Below are 16,759 nucleotides of genomic sequence, written 5' to 3'. Positions count from 1 at the left end.
AAGAATGCTAAGAATTCCCTTTTATACTAAAAGAGATTTGAAGATAATGTGTGTGCAGCTTTTCTGAATCATAGTTAATGTTGTAGCTTTCATCCATCACTTCCTTTCCATTGCTATGAGCTAAACAACACATTTTGTTATGTTTTTGCAAATGGGAATTCAACTTTTTTTTCCATGTACTCTAAAGTACTGAGAAGATATAAAATTCTGTATTTCAGACAATTGTTCTAACTGCACCATCTGAGATGTATTAACTGTTGTCTTTAATGTATCAGCCTGATGATTGATGTTTAGCAAAGAATACCACCAAATCTTTAAGGAGAAGTGTCAGATGTACTGCAGCACCACTTACATTATCACACATCATGGTGTGCTTTGGAGACTTTTCATTGTTGATTTAATTGTTATTTACCTGGACAGCTTGGCTGTGGGTTGCTCCAGTGATCCAGCACGGGGTTTCTAATGCTTTCCATTAAGGAGCAATGTTATGATCTGTCTGTTGTTCTGTAATTCCACTGAAATTCTCACTCTCTCACCTCCCTCTGCCAGGTACTTATATCTGAAGGCCTAGGAAGGTATGCAAAGGACCCTAAATTTGTTTCGGCTACAAAACACGAGATTGCTGATGCCTGTGACATGACTATTGATGAGATGGAGAGTGCAGCAAGTAACCTTCTCAATGGAAATATCAGCAATGGGGCCAACGGGGATATGTTTCCGATTTTAAGCAGACAAGATTATGAACTTCAAGATTTTGGTCCTGGCTACAGCGACGAAGAGCCGGAAACAGGACAATATGAAGAAGACTTAGCTGATGAAATGATATGCATTACAAGCTTATAGTATTTAGCAAGGGAAATGTTCTAATAACAGAAAAAGTGCCTCATAGTTTCAAGATGCTAGGCACTAGCTGGAATGAATAACCAATCCAAGTTTTGTATGAGTGATGTCACACCTCAAGGAAGCCATAACTAATAAATTTATTATCTCCAGGTTGCCGAAATGTGAACGGAGCTGCAGTAGGTCAAGTCTCCTCCCACAGAATCTTCAGTTCCTCTGTAGGAATAAGGTTCTTTTGAAACCAAACAGATTGTGACAATCAGTTTTTTGAGGGCTAGAGCAGGATTCTGAGGTGTAATATCTTGCCTGTCTTTCAACCTTGTGCTGCTGTCCTTCCTAGTAGAGCAGGATTTTGTCAGTGACAACGTCTTTAGAGGTTTGGCACAAGATTGTGTGGGAAACAGCAACATGAGATGAGTGATGACAACCAATAATGTCATTACCTCAGTGCTCAAAGCATATCAGATACCCATTGCATATCCATTCTAACATTGTTTTCAAACTTGCCTCCTGATTTCTTTTCTTAATGCTCTTCTAAAATACAATTGTCATGCTCTACCTGTTAGAGATCGTTGGAAAAAGAAGTTATATAAAGAATAATCTGTCATATGTAACATCAGTTTACATAGGAAAATATCATTCAGATGGTCTGTTTTATGACTATCATGTTAAGGGCAAAATATACTGGAATAATTGCATTCTTACTAATGCACTTGCAACCAGGTTATAGTAGAATTAGATAAGATAGTTTGCTAAAAATTATATAGTAGAAAATATTGTAAATTAATTGTAATATACAATGATTTGTATTTGTAAAGAGATGTTCTATATTTTGTAATTATTGTACCGTAATTGAACTGCAGCAATATTTATGGACCCTAATTATTGTAACTCTCCACAGAATTCTAGATAGAAGTATTTTTACTTGGAATATATAGATCTATAGCTTAAATATTTAAATAGAGCCACCTCTCAGTGTAAATCTCTTTTTGGGATAAAGTGTCAAGTTTAAACTTGGCAACAGATCAGATTTTTTTAAAAATAATTGAGTCTAATTAATCTCTCTGCAAAAGGGATGCACCGTTGACTACTCAGTCTATACTTGGAAAGGTAAAAAATTTAAAGTAATTTCAACTTTTTTTTTTTTTTTCTGACTGAAAAGTAAGTTCTAATTTATTTTTGTAATAACCCCATGCAAAAAAACCCCAAACTTGAAAACCCTTGGCAAGTTCATGCCAGGGTATTCCTGGTCATGAGGCAATTAGTTTTGACAAAGTGTAATTCCTACGTACCCTAAACTGACACAGGAAATATCTGAGGCAGAAAATACTCCACAGGTAAATGAAAATGCTTTACTTCACTACTACTTTCTCTGCTTGGAAAGAGAAGAAATGTGATATGATTCTACAGAGAACCAAAAACCTTGATATAAAAAATATATTGTTTTATTGCCTCTACCTTTCTGTTGTTCTATGTGTACTATTTCAAAGATTTATTTTTATGCAATCAAGAGAGGGCTTCGATATTGTTCACAATGCAGTAAAATCCTGAAATGTCTTTGAGGCTGAAATGACCTTGGAGGATAATTAAAACACCCTGAAAACTACTGTCTACTTTGTTAGCACTGGATAACAATGACTTGTTCTAACAAGTTATCTTATCAGGTTTTGCCTGTAGTTCCTATGCTAGATAGCAATCCAGTTCACATTTTTACAAATGTGATGTTTAAAACATGTCAATAAACATTTTGTACATAATGACAGTTTCCTATGAATAGCTTACAGACTTCCTCTGAAATCATTCTTATTTCAAATGCCAGGATAAGAACTTAAAGGTTTGTAAATTATTTCTTGACCTACATCATTTTGTATTAAAACAAATGCAAAATGTTCTCCAAATAAAACTGTGTAATAATTTTATTATACTTGGGAGTCCTTTTACTAATAATTTTTCACAAAGAAGTTCCAAAGGTTAAATTCAATTTGCAATGTTATAAGAAGGGGAGGGAATGTGTGAAATAGGGTATCAGTCTGCAGCATCACATCATGCAAGTCTTTTATGAATGGTTGCTGTTAACCACAAAGAAATAAAGCAATTAGAGTATTCATGTGCAAAAGGGATTATTACTTCCCTAGAGACAGAGCTATGGAAATGATTAGGAAAATTTGACTAAAATACCCTGAAACATCTAAATAAATTTTCTGTGCTGTCTTGGGAAGCTCTTGGCTGGTTACCCAGCAATATTCACTTGGTTACACTTTCCCAGCTTATAGAAACAGAATCTGGGAGGCCAAAAGGGACCAATCCCTGTGAAATAACAATGAGTAGATTTCAAAGTTCTACCTACTGTGGTGAACCCTGTTCTGATAACCACCTTCAAGGCAACTGCAGGTAAACTTTAGAAAAAAAAGGAGGAAAACAATCTCAGACTTTTATTTTGTCCAGCATGAACGTTTGATAGCATGTTAGTTTTGGCAGATTGAGCACAGTGACAGGATTTTTAATTAGTGATTTCTCCACGGAGACAGAAAACAATATGCTGACCTCACTGTATTTTCATGCTCTTTGCCCTCAGCCTTTAATAGTCTGATGAGAGTCTCTTTAAGATAGATAAGAAATTTTATGAGAGAACTGTTTGCAAAAGTAAACAATGAAGGAAATTTAGTTGCAGACCATGTTCTATGTAGTTATTGGCTTAGGGGAGAACGTTTGTATAGATTTAAAGAATACTTGTTTGGTTTAACTGCAGAAATATGTGGTAACAAGTAATCAATATATGCATAATTATGTGGTAATTGGCACCCTTAGAATACTAGCAATCATAGTAATTAGTACAAAAACCTAGAAGACCTCTCAACAAGTCATCATTTATGAGACTTCAAATTTGCTTATATATGCATTTAATGAGAGAAAATACTAGTAAAGAATTAAACACTGGTAAGTATTCTACAGTAAAATAAATTCACTGAAAAATTGAATCTCTAAAATATATTTGTAGTTGAACAGTGTGTTTTTGGAGCTTGGCTGACAGAAGAATTGAGACTAAAAATTATAATAGTGTAATAAGATGTGCTTGTGTTCTCCCTCTTAATTTTAAATATAATATAAAAAGTATTTAATTACTTTTATTATTTGATTATATATATATAATATTATTTAATATATTTATGCTTTTATTAGTCCTCAAAATCTGTTTCTATGTTTATTTTATAGAAAATCCATATTCCAAGCCCAGTTTTCCAGTGTTCATACAGCTGCCTAATTTGGTTGCAGACTAATTGACAGCAGACACTCGGAAAGGATTTTAAAGTTGAGGTGTACAAAATCTTATATAAATCAAATATAATGCAATTTTACAAATACTGCTATATTCTGCTGCCTTGAAAAGCACTTCTCATACTGAAACAACTTGAGCTGAAATGTGTGTACAAAAGAAATGTTTTTTGTCACATTTCTTTCTTAATCTCATTGTCCCCAGCCAGAGACCTCCAACTGCCTGGAGCATCTGCAGCAAGACATTTCCGTGGAGATGCTGAGGTTCTCTCTTGCAGCACCATTTCTGGTCCAAGCCATGCTGGCAGGTCTAGTAATTCTTGAATCAAACAGCTTTTACAGTTAACTGGTTTTGAACACATAATGTATTATCTGTATATTTATAGAATTTACATCTGGCAGAATTGGGAATAACCACACTGTATTATTTTGTTAAATAGGTAAAAGTGTGGAATTACAACCTGTGTTCTGCAGTCCAGTGAGGTGTAAAAGATGGTTAATTTTAGCTCTGAGACTGCCAGTGCTCCACAGGATGTGTTAGAATAACCTAGACCTCTTTTAAGGACCTTTTAGCAGACTTGACTCTCCAGGAAGTCAGAAAAAATTTTAACAAGAATTCAGTATCAGCAACCAGATACAACACAGGAGAAACTAATGGTAAATTGATGCTACTTAAAGATTTCCCCAGGGAAACAAACCCTTCAGCACTGCATCAAAGGAATCTCATGAAGGAGACTCAATATTCTACAGCAGTGAGGCTGGAGTTAATAAGGCAACTGCAGTCCACAGCAATGAAAATGTTTAAGTGTTTAGAAGGAGAGGAAACTGCAAGATGTCTGAGGATGCCTAAACTGAAAGAAAAGATTATGATGTTTTAGAAGAAATGCCTGATTATCTGATTTCTCAGTGCAGCAATGTCTCCTGAACATAAGACACATGGATACCTAACCTTGCTATTTACTCTTTCTAGAGCTTGGCATAACAGCAGAGGAGAGGTCTGTGCATGTTCAGTGGTAAGTTATGTAAGCCAGTGGCTAGTTAATCCTCTGCAGTTGCATAATAACAATTTCCATCTTGCATGCCTGGAGTGGAAACCCACGTTTTGTGCAAATGCAGGAACTTCAGTATCTCATCTTGCCTAATTGCCTCCCTTCTCAACAGCACAGGACTGTGGTAAGTCTCACCAGTGTATATAACTTAAAATATCCTTATTGTATTCCAAATGATAAATGACTAGAACTTTCTGAATACCTTTAGAGAAAAATCTCACAAGCCTAAGTGCTGAGAAAGAATTATTTGCCATTAGGAGGTACAGAATATACAGTCCGTGCTTTTCTCAGTTGCCAGATGAATTGTCTCCTTAACTCAGCTAATCAATCACCTATGGTGTGAAATATTCATGTTCTTCCCCTCATTTCAAAAGAATGCATCACATACATAGAAAGGGTTTACCTGTCTCCTTTTGGTGCAGAGTTCACTGCTATCATCTTCCATCTTCAGTGGTTTTGTTTGTGTTTATGCAGCTGCCCTAAGGGATTAAGTCCTTTCCTTCAGCAGAGCTTCCAGTCAGTGCCTTACAGAGAGCAGCACCAGGTACAAGTATATGCCTTAAACATCTGCAGTTGTCCCTCCAGCCAACATCTGAGTCAGCAAGGTTTTCTACAGTCTGTTAAAATGGTGTAAAATTCCATTTTTTTCTGAAAAAATGTTTATTCTCTTTCCCAAAAGTCCTGAGCAATCTTAGGCTACAGAAGCCTTTACTTTATGATTTGACATCTGCTTAGTCAGAAGTTACTTTGGAATACTTAATATATACAAAATAATCAATGGAATAATTTTTTTTTTCAGTGAGTTCAGTTTCTTTAGTTGTTGTTTTTTTTTTTTTTTTTTTTTTTTTTTTTTTTTTTTTTTTAATTTTTTTTTTAATCAGCACCTTAAAAGTTAGTTTGACACTAGAAACAGCCATGAAAGTTCAAGTATCTTAGCTTACACATCTGAAAATTAAAAAAGCAAAGATTTAAGTCCTAGCTAGAATATAGCATTGGTTCACTGAATAAGATATTTGCGTTCTAATTTAAAAAGACCTCTTCCCATACCATCAATATCTAATCTTATACAGTTATTTTGAGTAACATTAATTTTAAATATAGTTTGGTTGTAATTTTTCTAAATAAATTTTGAGTGATAGCAAGGCACCATTCAGAATATTTACTGATAAATATCTTTTTCAAACAATCGTTACAAAGACTAATCACTTTAAGGATATTATAGGAAGTACAGATCTCTTACTGCTAGTGGTACAGCTACATCAGCTGAAATTGTGAGCAGAATTCTACTAAGCTCCTTGTGAAAAGAAAAACCAAACCAAAACAAAATTTTCCAGTAGATTTTTATAAATATCAACTCCACTTCTGCATTTTTTAGAAAAATAAGTTTCTGATAAATACACTGAATGTCTTCTCCCTGAATCCTATAGTTAAGAGACTGCTGAGCTTAGTGAAATCGAACTTTGAGTGAGGATTTGTAAACCATGCATTCCTTTCACGAAAACATTTGACAAACTGAGCACATGCAGGTTTCTCCCTTTCCTATGAATTCCGATACAAACTAATTCAGCTCTTGAATATGAAATTGCATAAGTGCTTACATTTGCTTGACCATTCTTTGCAGGATGTGGTGATCACTGATTATCTGTTATCCTGGGTAACATTCTTATAGCAGTTAAAATTCTTCAAATAACAATCATTTTCAAAATAGCACACATTAATCTCTTCCATTCCTCATGCAATCACATAGTATTTCTGGCTGATGTGTACAACCATCTTGTCATTTAGAAACAGCTTCTCTTCAACAGAAAATTTGAATTTACCACAAAAGGTCACATTTAACTAAATTTGTGATTCTTGGACTGTCCTACACAGGGCCAGGAGTTGGACTCAATGATCCTGATTGGTCCCGTCAACATTTTCTATGATTCTAAAATATGCAACTTAAGCCAGCTGATTAAAAACACAGTAGATAGTCTAATTAAAAAAAAAATCAAATTAATAGTTATTTTAATAGGATATATTGTTTTGCATGATATTTATCATGTTGGCACATTCAGTGTGAGATACCTACATGCTGATGAAAGCCTAAATAGCAAATTATATGAAAGGATGATAATATTTATCTCTGTGTTTCCAAGGTCTTGGGCTTATATACAGGAACATTTTTCTCCTGAAGTGCTGGGAGACCCTTAATTATATCTGCAGCTTTCTCTGCTATCATGATAGTTGGGGCATTCAAGTTTCCAGTGACAACACTGGGCATTATTGAAGCATCAACTACTCTCAAGTTTTCAACACCAATTACTTTTGTTTGGGGATCCACTACAGCAGTGCTGTCTGAAGGCTGACCCATTTTACAGGTGCAGGAAGGATGATAAGCACTGTCAGCCTTCTGCCTTATGAAAGCATCTATTTCTTTGTCAGATTGAACATGATTTCCTGGTCGAACTTCAGGCCCACGGAATTTTTCAAAAGCTTTCTGAGCAAAGATCTCTCTGGTCAACTTGACACACTGACGGAACTCCCACATGTCTCTTTCTGTAAAGAGAGAAAATATGAAAATTGTAAGTACACATTTAATTTACTGGTTTATACAGAATGCAGACCAGAAAAAAAAGCAGCATTGCAGAAAAAAAAGGTTGGAAGGAGAGTCTCTCACTTCTTGCTGAAAGCCATAAAAAAGCAGAATATTTTTCAGTCACAGGTATTTACATTCACGGTGAACAAAACTGTCACTTATACTGGACAACCCCAAAAGGGAAGATGTGAACTCTGAGGAATTGCACTTTATCTTGCTGTACCCACCATCTAGGAAAAGAAGAATAGTCTCAGCACAAAGAAGCAAAAGAAATTAATTCCTTCACAAGCAGAGGTGGTGATGAAAGAAACAGCAAAGCACAGCAGATACTGAGAATTCTGACTTCATTCCCAACAGAGAATTCTTTCTAGTTTACACAGTGCTTTGCACAATTACCTTTTTTCACACTAGTTAATGTTTATAAATGAGAAATAAGTAACAATGTACCAACCAGCACTTCTGAACTGGTGTTTAGTGGGCACGAAAATCAGCTACTGAAACTGGCAGGAAATAAGCTGACATCAGAGCAAGGAGAGGCTGCATTACCTGTGGACAGGTAGTTGGGCTCAATGATAGGGTGATCGTTTGGGTCTGAGCTCTTCAGCTTCAGCCAGCCCACACTTGTGCTCCTCATGGGTCCCACGTGGACCTGCAACACCCACACTACTCGTGACACAATACCACCAGATCTACAAAATTCAGCATGAATTTTTTGTTTTGTTTTTTGCAATTTAGACATTAACCAGAGATGGAAAATACCATTGAACATTTTCCCATTTTACATAATTTCTTTTTAAATATATACTTCCATTGCAGGGAGGAAATATGCCTGTCACATCAACTTCACAGCTGTTCACTTCATGTGAAATACAACCATTCCAATTTAGTCGTATCAGAGCACTTTAATACAAACAGCAACTGGACCAATTATTATGTCTCTGAAGGAAAGAGATGAGCAAGGAAAAACATGTATATTCAGTGACACTTCTCCAGAATTAGCATTCAGAGTTTTGGATCAAGGTGATACGATAGTTGAAAACGAGACTTGGATTTGTGCCAGTGAATAAATGAGTGTTTCTATACACTTGCACTTAAACCTTGGTCTAAACTGCAGTGGAACAGGGAACACCTTGTTCCACTGCAAAATTGTGTCCTAACCCACAGCACTAGGGCACTTCAGTAGAGTGAATACTGGATTCAATACTTGCCTTCTTTCCCAGAGATAAAAACTAACATAAATTTGGTGGCAATATCAAATAACATGACTGTGTTTTTTCCCCAATGAAGGAGATTAAGCAGTCTGTTTCATATTATACTGAAACAAAGTTTTTCAGTACATAGCCAAATTATCAACATTTATAATGGAGCATAAACCTCCTTGCCAATGTCTACAAAACCTGGAACATCCTCTTCAGCTCACCTGGTAAGCCTCCATTGTGGAAGCAACACGACCATGGTCAATCACCTGAGATGGAAGGAAGTGGAACTGAATGTCAGGGTGAGGAACCCCCGGTTCACTTCGGACGAAGCCACCAGATTCTAAGTGGGAAGTGGCTCCCTCACCTAGAGAGTGTAAAGGAGAGAGAAGATGCCATTAAATACCTCAGAAGAGCAACAAGTCCACTCATTTTTAACCCTTAGTTTCACTACTATGAATAATTTACATGTTCAGGGCCAATTGCAAGGAATGCAAATCCATTATGAACGGCTTGTTGTTTAAGCAGTGTGCATCACTTTTATCTGTTTTTTAATTCCTGGATAAATGTAAATATGCATAACTTTGGAATTCCTACTGATCTGAGAATGGGACGTTACAGTTATCTCACTGTAACTGGCAGGCCAATGGTCTGACTGCAGAAGGAGATTTGCCTTCTAACAGGTGTGGAGGGGACTGGCTGCACATGCTGATATTCTGGCACTGCTCGCTCCATGACGTGCACTCCAGTTATCCCATCAGTCACATGGAACAGGCAGAGCCATCCTCAGTGCCCTGAAGGGGAAGATGAAAGCCCTGCAATGTGCCTTATGTTATTTTCATTTCTGTTTAAAACTGTAACTCAGCCCTCACTATTTACTTGTGTGGTAAAAAGCCATATATACCCAGAAGAAGTTGCCAAATAATACCATAATTCAGCAAGCCATGTAGACCTCAACTTTGGCCAAGCTATTTAACTGACATCAAGGATTATATTTACAGATTCTTTTTAAGATACAACTTATGACTGAGGTACTGTAAAATGCGTGTGTCATTTTAAGGCAAGTCAATTCACATTTACTTGCAGGCCAAAATTATTCTGATCAGAGCAACAAACAAATTCTTTTGAGATGATTATACAGAAAACTTAAGTCAGTTCAACAATATGTTTTTATTGACCTCACATTGATTTAAAATACAATATTTTCTCCATCTTTTTTGCAAAAGCTTTTCTTAGTAGCACTGATTTTTAAATGTAGAATTTTTCTTTGTATGAGATATAGGAATGTTAAAAATGGTGTATAATAACCTCCTTCGTTACCTGAGATATAAAAACTTTAAAATACTCTGGTATAGAAGAAAAGAAATAGTTCAAATACATTTGCAAGTTCCAGTTATTTCCCAGAGCATGAAAAAGATTACATATTAAGGCTCCCAGACTATAAAACTCACATATAAAAGGCTGTCATAACTCTAAATCAGTCAGTGGTAGAATGATTGCATACTTTGCTTCATACCTGTAAATTTCCAAAGCCATTCAAGACCAATCCTCACCATGTTAAGTGGCTTTTGTGCAGTATATAGAGTAATAGGTTTGGTGCACTTTTGCTGGACATACACTTCTAAATGATCTTGAAGGTTCTGGCCAACTCCTGCAGGGGGGAGGAGGGAGAAGAAAGTGAGAGGAAAAAAGAGTTATTTCACACAGAAAAATTACCCACCACGTTTCAAGCAGAGAACATCTGAAGTGGGAACTAAACCAACTTCTTACAAGGGCAGTGATGACATAGACCAGGGCCATGAGTCACATCAGTCTTTTGCTCATGTTAGAATAATGTTTTACATAAACATAGTGTAACTAGAATAAAAATAGAAAATTAATTAAATGGCAGATATATCAGTTGTTCTAAAATTGCCAGATACGGCTTCTAAATACTGTGCTTACTTCTTTAGCTTTAAGGAAAAGTTCATGCCATTTCTTCTATATTTGAATACTTATGACAGTGGGAGTTTATTCAATCTGTTGTGGATCAAAACTAAATCGAAACTCTTAATGACAAGTGCGCTGCTTAACTATAAAAATATCCCTTCAGAATGGCATTTTTCACTATCAAATGTGGTGAAGAAAGAGTAGGAGTTTGTTGCTTAGTTCTAAAATTAATGCATGTTTCCGCTGATTTGTATGAAATCAATACATCTTTCCACTGATTTGTAACAAACATGTTTTCAACATGTGTTTCATAACTTGACTTAATGAAAACTCAATTTCGTGATTAATTTAATTTAATGGTTGTTCAATTGCATCCATAGGAGGATGAAAGAAGAAAGAAAAAAATTACCAGGAAGATGGCAAACAAGAGGGATCCCCAGTTTTTTTAGATCATCTGCATTTCCAATTCCAGACAACATAAGCAGCTGGGGAGAATTTATGGCTCCTCCACTTAAAATAACTTCCTTAATGGCAAAAACCTAAAAGGAAATGAACACAAAAGCCGTAAGATTATTAAGCCTGAGCTGAATGCAAGCAGCATCAGGGACTGCTCTTTCCATATGTTGTTCTGATCCAGATTAGACACATTTTCCTCACATTTTCCTCATTTAAATGTATTCCTGTCCTGTCAGAATTTTCCACAGAGAGAAGTAATCAAGCTTTTATTTTGATTATGCCTGTATTTATTCCCATTTTTACAATCTATTCAAACTATATGGCACAAACACATTCAGCCCAGCTCCTATCCTACTTGCCAGGGGAAGAGTACCTGTGGCACTCGGATCAGGCAGCTAAGCTTCTCTGCCATTTCCAGTAACCCTTTATGAATTAAAACTGAAACTCCTAAGGAAGATTTGGAATTCACAGATATGGTAGCTCAAAAATTCTCGAGAGCTTGTATATTTTTTTTTTTTAATTCAAACCAAGGCTAAAGTTTGATTTCCTGTGGTAGTCCTCAAAAGCCCTCCCATCCACTAAAGCACTACTGATAAAATTGACTGCTGGCATAGAATGAATTTTCTTTTACTGAGAATCTTTTCATCAAATGGTTTGGTCTGAGCCCCAAGCTGGTCATGATACAGGCTGCTAAATTATTCCTCTGCCTTTGAGTCAGAGTTTTAACAGATTAGCATGAAATGCATATTAACTTGTAATCCTGTCCTTTTTGAATGACACCTCAGCTAAACAGAATGATAGCGAATGAGATTGTTGCTACAGTAACATCCAAGTGTAATAATAATAAAAAACATTTTCACACTATTTATCTGATATGGCCAACAGATGGCCAGTGCTGTTATCTTTTATTTGTTGTTTGCTCTGGGCAATCATTAGTAGGTTAAGACTAATAAACACCATATCAGAGCCTGTCAAATCAATACTTGGAGCTGTATTTTGCATGTTATACAAACTTATTTAACTTATTTACATTTTCTATGGTACCAGTTTGTTCAGAGCAGCATTCAAATTATGTTTTCTGAGTCTAAACCCACTGCAGAGTCAGCACAGTAGTTATTCCTAGCTCACACGAAGTTTTTCATAATGTCACAGCTAACATGCCAGGACTTCAGTGTTAGACAAATAACAAGTCACTGGCTGGTGAATAGGTTTTGAATAATTTTTGAATCAAGTCTTGGTGATCTTTTCACTTTGCTGATGACTGATGTAAAAGAGATTCTCTCTAAAACAGACTGTAAAAACAAAAACACTTTAATGTAGTCAATTGCTTCATCTTGATGTTCATAATGCAATAAAATTCTTAGTTCTTCCATCTTGACAGGTATAAAATTTTCCAGAAAGTAAAAACAGACTAATCCTGCAGTTTTGATGCTGGGGGGAGGCGGGGGAGGGGGAGAGAAGGAAGGGAAGTACTTTTGAGGTGTTATTTTGTACAATACATGATAGAAATATATATTATTCACTATGTATAAATCATACATATATCAGTATGTATGAAAATTCATAGCAATTGAAGAATTTTACAATTAAATGGTCTAATGTTCAGAAAGTCTTTGATCATGTGTAATTGGGTTTCCAAGTCTTTCTTCAACAAAATTGATCTTGATAATGGCACAAGAACAGCAATTAGTGGTACTGTTTTCACAGAAATTTAATAGCTTATGAAATCAGTTAAAGGTTCTGTAACTTTTGTTTCATATTGGTAAAATTATTATAATTTGCAATCCAATTAAAAGCAGCAGATGTGATCTGTGCTTTAGAAAATCAAAGAACAGATTATTTACACTGCGTTCTAACTTCTGGCAGGTGCTCAGTCACAGAACTTGTCTGCTGAGTTTTATAAAGTTTACTGAACTCAAACCACCAAGATTTGTACTCAAGTCTCTCTAGGATATTGATATTATTATTACATTTTGTTTTATGATTGTTTGTGACTAAATAAGTTATTAGCATACAAGCCCCTTTTAGGCAGTATCCTAGTTACAAACTAGTCCATAATCAGCTGTTAAGGCGAGTAAGGATGATTTAGGTCTTACAGAAGTTAATGGATTGAAAGAGACATAAAATGAACCAATTATCCACTGAATTTTGTAATGACGATTCAAGCTTCCTTCCACACAGTCACATTTTCAGTGGAAATTGGACTGAAACTAAGAAATATTCATCCCACAGCCAACCATAAGGCAACATTTGTCATTTATCCCTTGAGTCATTCAGATTTCAATATCTGGCTTTTACAGATTTTCCTCTGCCACAACTGTTTTTCAGAAACATCCCCACTCTGGTCCATGTGCTGGGATAGGGCCTGGTTGCACCACAGGCTTCAGTCAGGACATCTTACACAACACTCTGTGTAACATCAAGTTATGGCTTGTGCCCTCAGCACTGGGAGATGGATACGTGATGATGAAGTTAATCTCTAAATCAACACAACTGGAATGTCATCTTCTGTAAAATAACTGACAAGGAATAATATACTGTAAGAAACAACATAACCTCTAAAAAAGAAAACATTTTGCACAGTAAAGTGCCATTTTAATAGACTTTTAAATATATATATATAACTTAGTTTTGATTCATACCTTTCATACTGGAAATTGAAAATCTCTTACCTTTTTCCTTTGCCCATTTTTCACATACTCAACACCAATGCATTTTGTTCCTTGGAACAAGATTTTTGTTACAAGTGTCTTCTCTGCAACTGAGAAATTTGGGCGTGATATGGCTGGGCGAAGATAAGCACTAGCTGTGCTCCATCTTTGACCTACAATGTATATTTACATTAAACATCAAAATAGTCATGCTCAGTATGCTTCAGATTTTGGCCAATAATTACCAGGATGTCTACAGAGGGGAAGTCTTCATAGAGTTTATAGAGTTCAAAGCAAATGTGATTTGATATAATAATTAAAGATATTATTTTAACATAACAAATTTCACAATGACATGATTTAACTGCGAATCAGGACTTTCCTACCAATGCAACTTGCAATGAAATACACAGTACAATGATAGCAAGCTGTTGAGAAATGAATAGGGTGTAAATACAGAGCGCCATAGCTGGGTAGTAACCTAAACACTCAAATGGCATTCAGTGCAGATTATATGTCCACATTTCAAATTTATTTCTGGGTCAGAAATAGAAATTACTTGAGGACCCCTTTATGGTTTACCTTGGTGTATAGTCATGTCCATCCAGCCAAAGCCTTCCTGCTGATAGCCATTCATGTCATCTGTGAAGGGATACCCAGCCTGCTGGGCTGCCTCCAGGAATGCCTGGTGAAGGGGATGGTTTGTTTTCCCTCTTGACACATGCAGGGGACCATTCCCACCTCTGTACTGATCCGGCCCCAGTTCGTGTGTCTGTGCCTTCTTGAAATAGGGCAGGCAGTGCTCATAGTCCCAGCCCAGGGCCCCCTGCCTGCTCCAGCGGTTGTAATCCTCGGCGTGCCCGCGGATGTAAACCATGGCATTGAGCGAGGAGGAGCCGCCCCACACCCTGCCCCGGGGCCAGTACATCACCCGGTCATCCATGTGCCTCTGGGGCGTGGTGTGGTAGTACCAGTTGTATTTCTCGTCACAGAGGTTATAGGTTAAAGCAGCGGGCATGTGGATCTTCCACATCAGCCTTTTGCTGCCTAGCAGGGTGTCTTTAGGGCCCGCTTCCAACAGCAGCACGGTGCTCTGCGGGTCTTCTGACAGCCTGTTGGCCAACACACAGCCCGCCGAGCCAGCTCCCACGATGATGTAATTGTAAGAGTTTGCCTTTTCAGAGCTCAGGTGAGATGATGCACGTGAAATTGTGAATTGTTGTTCATTGATGCCTAATGTGTTCTTTAATGTGTGTACTTTAAACAGGCTTCCTGCTACTTTGCACATCACAGGACTGTGACATTTAAATCTTTTCATTAAATATGACATCTTTACTGATGGTTAGTCACTCTTGCAGAATTTCTGGCAAAAATCCAGTGGTTTGCCCTAGAAAAAAACACAAAGATATTAATTAAGATGTAAGCATTACTACCTCTAAAATGTGAGTAATTTTCAGGTGACAATGGTATACTTTACCCATTTTCACTACCCAAAAAGTTAACAATGCCAATAAACTAGTAAACATTTACTGTCTTGTTATTCTTTTAATGCAGACTCTGCAGCAGTCAAATGTACTATCCTATATTATATGTAGTCTGATTTTGATTTGCTTATGGTTCCTGAGACAGATGAAGATTTTCAAGTATTTGCCAAACCCATAAGAGGTGGAAAGTTTTGCATTCTTTGTAGTCTCTTTATCCACCTCGAATAGGCAAGAATTTAAGAAGAACAACAATTTAAAAAACTTCTCTAAGTCTGTGACAGTGGTATCACACAAGGCAATTCACAATGGAAATGATGAGTGTGCTCACAGCACATTCTGCCACAGAGTGTCTCCACAAAACAAATGTGTAACAAACTCATTTCCAGCTATCCCCAAGGTGGAAACTGCTGGATTTGCAAGTGTGTCTCCTAACACAGGAAAACACAAAATCTGTTCATCTGTGCCTTTCTACCTTGCTACTAAACCCCAGATCCTGCAAGAGTGCTCCAAGTAGTCACAATCTAACACCACCAGAACCTTAGGCTGAGTACGAATGGAAAGGGTTTTTTACTTTCAGAAAAGCCTGTAGCCTTGGAAGCACCACAGGTTTGGCTCTGTGTTGCACTGGTTTGGGCACAGGAACTCAGTGCCAGATTTTCTGTGTGTCCCAGGTACTGATCCTGCTGGCCAGCCTGAAGGGTTTCTCCTGCTCTCTTCTCTGAAAGCATTCCTTTTGGTCTAAACAATTAGTGAAATGGGGTATCCTTGGGCTGTAAATATTATTTCTCCCTGGCCCATGACTTCTGTCTGAGCTGTTGTCATGTATTCTAGGGACAGTGCCTTATCCAGAGTCCATTACACCTATCTCTTCTAGCACTGCCCAGCTGAAAGAGATAAGCAAGCATTCTTCTGAAATACGTTGAATCCTCTGTAACAAAATTTGGTGTAAACTGCTGATAAATGTTAAAAATTTTCCATGTACAATTACAATTTTATATACAATCTCATTTACAAAAGTATGTTGCTTTACTCTTGTGGAAGAGATAGGAAACATAACTCTCTGACTTCTCTTAGGAAAACTTGTAATAAACTTGTTTGGGGCTGTACAAACCCCCAAACATCTGAATGAACAACCAGCCATGGAGAACAATTTGTTCTGAAAAGAGAAAAACAAGATGCTGGGGATATGTCTGAGCCTAAAGTTCACACAGCTGTGAACTCTCCTTGCTTAAATAATTCAAAATTGTTCCCAGCTGAAGATGGGGACAGTATTGGGGTTTTTTTTAACAGGTGAACTCTATTA

The 16,759-nt window shown here is 36.7% G+C and overlaps 2 protein-coding genes across 7 annotated transcripts in view; one reads left to right on the top strand and one right to left on the bottom strand.

Annotated features, from left to right (window-relative positions):
• Positions 1-3,317, top strand: part of CACNA1D (calcium voltage-gated channel subunit alpha1 D) — a 172,461-nt gene extending 169,144 nt beyond the window's left edge. For all 6 annotated transcript variants that reach the window (XM_083869460.1, XM_083869461.1, XM_083869458.1 and 3 more), the window contains one exon: positions 550-3,317. In XM_083869460.1, coding sequence (XP_083725586.1) covers positions 550-843 — 294 coding nt within the window. In that variant the 3' untranslated portion in view covers positions 844-3,317. The remainder of the gene's footprint in view (positions 1-549) is intronic.
• Positions 3,318-5,970: 2,653 nt separating this feature from the next.
• Positions 5,971-15,349, bottom strand: CHDH (choline dehydrogenase). The gene is made up of 7 exons (XM_083869464.1): positions 14,555-15,349; positions 13,994-14,145; positions 11,275-11,404; positions 10,453-10,587; positions 9,161-9,303; positions 8,287-8,389; positions 5,971-7,700 (listed from the first exon to the last, which is right to left on the bottom strand). Exons 1-7 carry the CDS (start codon positions 15,300-15,302, stop codon positions 7,282-7,284), a joined length of 1,830 nt encoding a protein of 609 aa, XP_083725590.1. The 5' UTR covers positions 15,303-15,349; the 3' UTR covers positions 5,971-7,281.
• Positions 15,350-16,759: the final 1,410 nt, after the last annotated feature.

The sequence above is a fragment of the Zosterops lateralis genome (assembly GCF_965231275.1).
Source record: "Zosterops lateralis genome assembly, chromosome: 11".
In the NCBI taxonomy this organism is placed as follows: Eukaryota; Metazoa; Chordata; class Aves; order Passeriformes; family Zosteropidae; genus Zosterops; species Zosterops lateralis.
Note: the sequence above shows the minus strand (reverse complement) of the source record. Positions and strands in the feature narration are given on the sequence as shown.